The following is a 3508-nucleotide window of genomic DNA, read 5'->3' as shown; positions in this document are numbered from 1 at the left end:
AGCCAGATCCTGACTTACTTGCTGTCAAAACCCAGAACATGCTCTTGTCAGCAACAAGCAGGAAGTGCCAGCCAGATCCTGACTTACATTCTGTTCAAAACCCAGAGCATGCTTTTGTCAGCAACAAGCAGGAAGTGCCAGCCATCCTGACTTACATGCTGTTCAAAACCCAGAGCATGCTCTTGTCAGCAACAAGCAGGAAGGGCCAGCCAGATCCTGACTCACTCGCTGTTCAAAACCCAGAGCATGCTCTTGTCAGCAACAAGCAGGAAGGGCCAGCCAGATCCTGACTTACTTCCTGTTCAAAACCCAGAGCATGCTCTTGTCAGCAACAAGCAGGAAGGGCCAGCCAGATCCTGACTTACATTCTGTTCAAAACCCAGAGCATGCTTTTGTCAGCAACAAGCAGGAAGTGCCAGCTAGATCCTGACTTACATCCTGTTCAAAACCCAGAGCATGCTCTTGTCAGCAACAAGCAGGAAGGGCCAGCCAGATCCTGACTTACATTCTGTTCAAAACCCAGAGCATGCTCTTGTCAGCAACAAGCAGGAAGTGCCAGCCAGATCCTGACTTACATTCTGTTCAAAACCCAGAGTATGCACTTGTCAGCAACAAGCAGGAAGAGCCAGTCAGATCCTAACTTACAGGCTGTTCAAAACCCAGAGCATGCTCTTATCAGCAACAAGCAGGAAGGGCCAGCCAGATCCTGACTTACACCCTGTTCAAAACCCAGAGCATGCTCTTGTCAGCAACAAGCAGGAAGGGCCAGCCAGATCCTGACTTACCCACTGTTCAAAACCCAGAGCATGCTCTTGTCAGCAACAAGCAGGAAGGGCCAGTCAGATCCTGACTCACCCACTGTTTATAACCCAAGGCATGCTCTTGTCAGCAACAAGCAGGAAAGGCCAGTCAGATCCTGACTCACCCACTGTTATAACAAAAGCATGATCCCATTAGCATCTAGTTGACCCACTGGATGTTGGCTTACCGCCTGTTCATATATATTATTTTGTTCTACTACTGTATAGGCAAGTAAGGTCCACATACCATATGTGGAAAATACTTCAGTATCTTCTCAACCATCTTCCTCCACTCTTTCTTTTCTTTGAATAACTTCCAACCTGGAAAGCCAACTCTATTATTTTAGATAATCAGAAATTTACCAGCATATCATTCAAAATGAAGCAAGTACCTTATAATTGCATATTCAATTGACAGAGCCACATTATTTTGCTGCACTGTAAGAAACAGCTGTAAGAGTGTATCATCTGAAAAGGTGGCTGCTGTCTTCCTCAGAAGTTCACTGCAGTCACTTGTGGGATTTTGCATATCTGTTAAATGCAATTGATCTATTGTCAATGAGTAAATGAGTTTGTTATACCTCGAAAATACACATGATCCTTGGGAGGATACTTTCTCTTGAAAAGTTCCTGGCCAAATTTCTCTTCAAACCTGGCAACTGACACTTCTGGAGCTGTATTGATAGCATCTTCAACATCCATTCCAGTATCAACCAGGTGTTTGATGGTTTGGGCATCAAGCATATCTGCTTTTGTAAACAGGACAATAACAGGAACTGTGCACAAAAAGAAAAGGTGAAATTCAAGAGATTATCAATAATTTACACACCTCTACCAGTCCCACACTCATCAAAGAAATTTATCTCTGCCCTTGTAAATGGTCTGGCTTCATCATTAATTGGGATGCAGTACCTACACAGGGTGTATTCAGATGCACTTCAATGTCACAATTCAGTCACTCACCAAATCACATGTAGATGATCCTTGAGGTCTTTGGCAGTTGAACATTTTTGCAAAAAGTCCTTGACATTATCCAGCTCAGATGTTCTGCCTGCTTCAAAGCCACATGAGTCATGAAAGACAAATGCTGTATTGCTCTCAAATATCATTTCATTCTCAATATCATGCTCCCCTCTCTGCCACACCTTCAGTAAAATAATAGGGAGTGTAGATCCACATTACCTGTGTAGTTGGATCAAGCTTGGACAAGTCAATCTTTTTCATATCAATAATGAGAACTGATGATGTCTAGCACATAGAATACCTCATGACCCTCCGGATTGAAAATTTTCGACTGTTCCGTTGTATTGCAAACTCGCTGGAGGATGGTTGTCTTCCCCGCGTTGGCGCGGCCAATGATGAGGACGCGAAAGCGGTCGGTGAGGTTTCGAACTCTGCGTGCTCGTCTCTGTTGTCTTTCTATATCCTCTGCGGCTTGGGATTCAACATTGGAGAGAGACATTTGTCGCTGGGATGCCTGAGATGGTGGAAGTGGTGAAGAATCAAGATAAGCGCCATGAACAGTGTATTGTTTGGTTATGCTGGGTCTGCTACTCGAGTGACGTCACTGACTCGCTTCTCCCAGCTTTTCGTTCTTCCGTTCGTACAACTTTATTCCCTTGACTCAATTTCCAATATATACACACGTCATTGGCTCCCCAACTGAGCTTTTCAATCTGCCCACGACGATCGTGAAAGCGCGCAAGTTTGTTGCCAGACCTAAACATCAACCAAACGGCGAGGCAGAGGGTGAGTACAAACTCCAGGTTAACTTTCCCTGAAGTTTTGCTACAGTCTAGGTGAATGCCCCTTCGAGTCGCCATTCGAGCTCCAGCAGTGGCATGAGTTCGCCACTTAGCACAGACAAGTCTCCTCGGCAGTGGGCTTCTTTCCACGACGTCATTTTCCCTCGTTGACCACGCAGAGGACTTGAACTACGGTAACTGAAGGTTGAAGAAGTGGCTGTAACATGGGCAGTACGAAATTAAAGCCTACTTGGTACGATTATCAGCTACAATTCTATCGTGATGTGCCATTCCATTTTGCCGATGAAGTCCCTGCCTCAGCCAAGAATCGCCACAGCCATCCTTTCGCTCTTCACCCCCATCTTCCCTTCTGACACCCCCTACTCATTCGTCCGTGAATCGCGATGTCCGTGTACGTTTCCACGTTCACTCGTTGCTTGAAGACGTACCTTCGATCTTGAGTATGCTCCCCACCATCAGGGGACAAGCCTACATCAAAGCCTGCAAGAACGTGCACCCGCATCGAATGACACAACTCACGTTGTCCGTACCGAAGTTCGCCCTTTTCTTCATTGTGGTCATGGCTAGCCAGCCGTTCTACCGTCCAACAGCAAGCTAGCCACAGAGAGATATCAGAACTACAACCCCAAGAAGTAAATATTTACTTACGTTTCCTCTCCAGTTCCCTTTAGATGGATGGGGTTGCTACCACCTGGGCCAGCGCGTCCTTAAGCAGACTTTGTTAGTGTACGGTTAACGGCTTTGCCCTGCATTCAGTGTACCCACAGCCAAAGAGCATTTGCACCGCTGAAGAGCGACGGTGAGCATCAGATGACGCTTTGCTTCATAACCCCACTTCCACACATTCGAAGCACCGCACAGGGAGTACCCCTGCGATCCAAACTCGAACGGACGTCAATTCGGACAGAGCTGGCGACTGCTATTCCTGGGTTTTAAAGAGTC

At 46.4% G+C, this 3508-nt stretch overlaps 2 protein-coding genes across 2 annotated transcripts; both read right to left on the bottom strand.

Annotated features, from left to right (window-relative positions):
* Nucleotides 1–434: 434 nt before the first annotated feature.
* Nucleotides 435–2280, bottom strand: LACBIDRAFT_304448 (uncharacterized protein). The gene is made up of 9 exons (XM_001891024.1): nt 2065–2280; nt 1983–2015; nt 1764–1936; nt 1630–1712; nt 1382–1576; nt 1193–1331; nt 977–1135; nt 698–730; nt 435–508 (listed from the first exon to the last, which is right to left on the bottom strand). The coding sequence occupies exons 1-7, from the start codon at nt 2260–2262 to the stop codon at nt 1018–1020; spliced, it is 939 nt and encodes a 312-aa protein (XP_001891059.1). The 5' UTR covers nt 2263–2280; the 3' UTR covers nt 435–508; nt 698–730; nt 977–1017.
* A 111-nt stretch (nt 2281–2391) lies between these two features.
* Nucleotides 2392–3120, bottom strand: LACBIDRAFT_304446 (uncharacterized protein). The gene has a single exon (XM_001891023.1). The coding sequence runs from the start codon at nt 3066–3068 to the stop codon at nt 2898–2900; it is 171 nt and encodes a 56-aa protein (XP_001891058.1). The 5' UTR covers nt 3069–3120; the 3' UTR covers nt 2392–2897.
* Between the last annotated feature and the right edge of the window lie 388 nt (nt 3121–3508).

This window comes from Laccaria bicolor, genomic scaffold (assembly GCF_000143565.1).
Source record: "Laccaria bicolor S238N-H82 LACBIscaffold_288 genomic scaffold, whole genome shotgun sequence".
In the NCBI taxonomy this organism is placed as follows: domain Eukaryota; kingdom Fungi; phylum Basidiomycota; class Agaricomycetes; order Agaricales; family Hydnangiaceae; genus Laccaria; species Laccaria bicolor.
The sequence above is the reverse complement of the archived record's forward strand: the minus strand, read 5'-3'. Positions and strand labels throughout refer to the sequence as shown.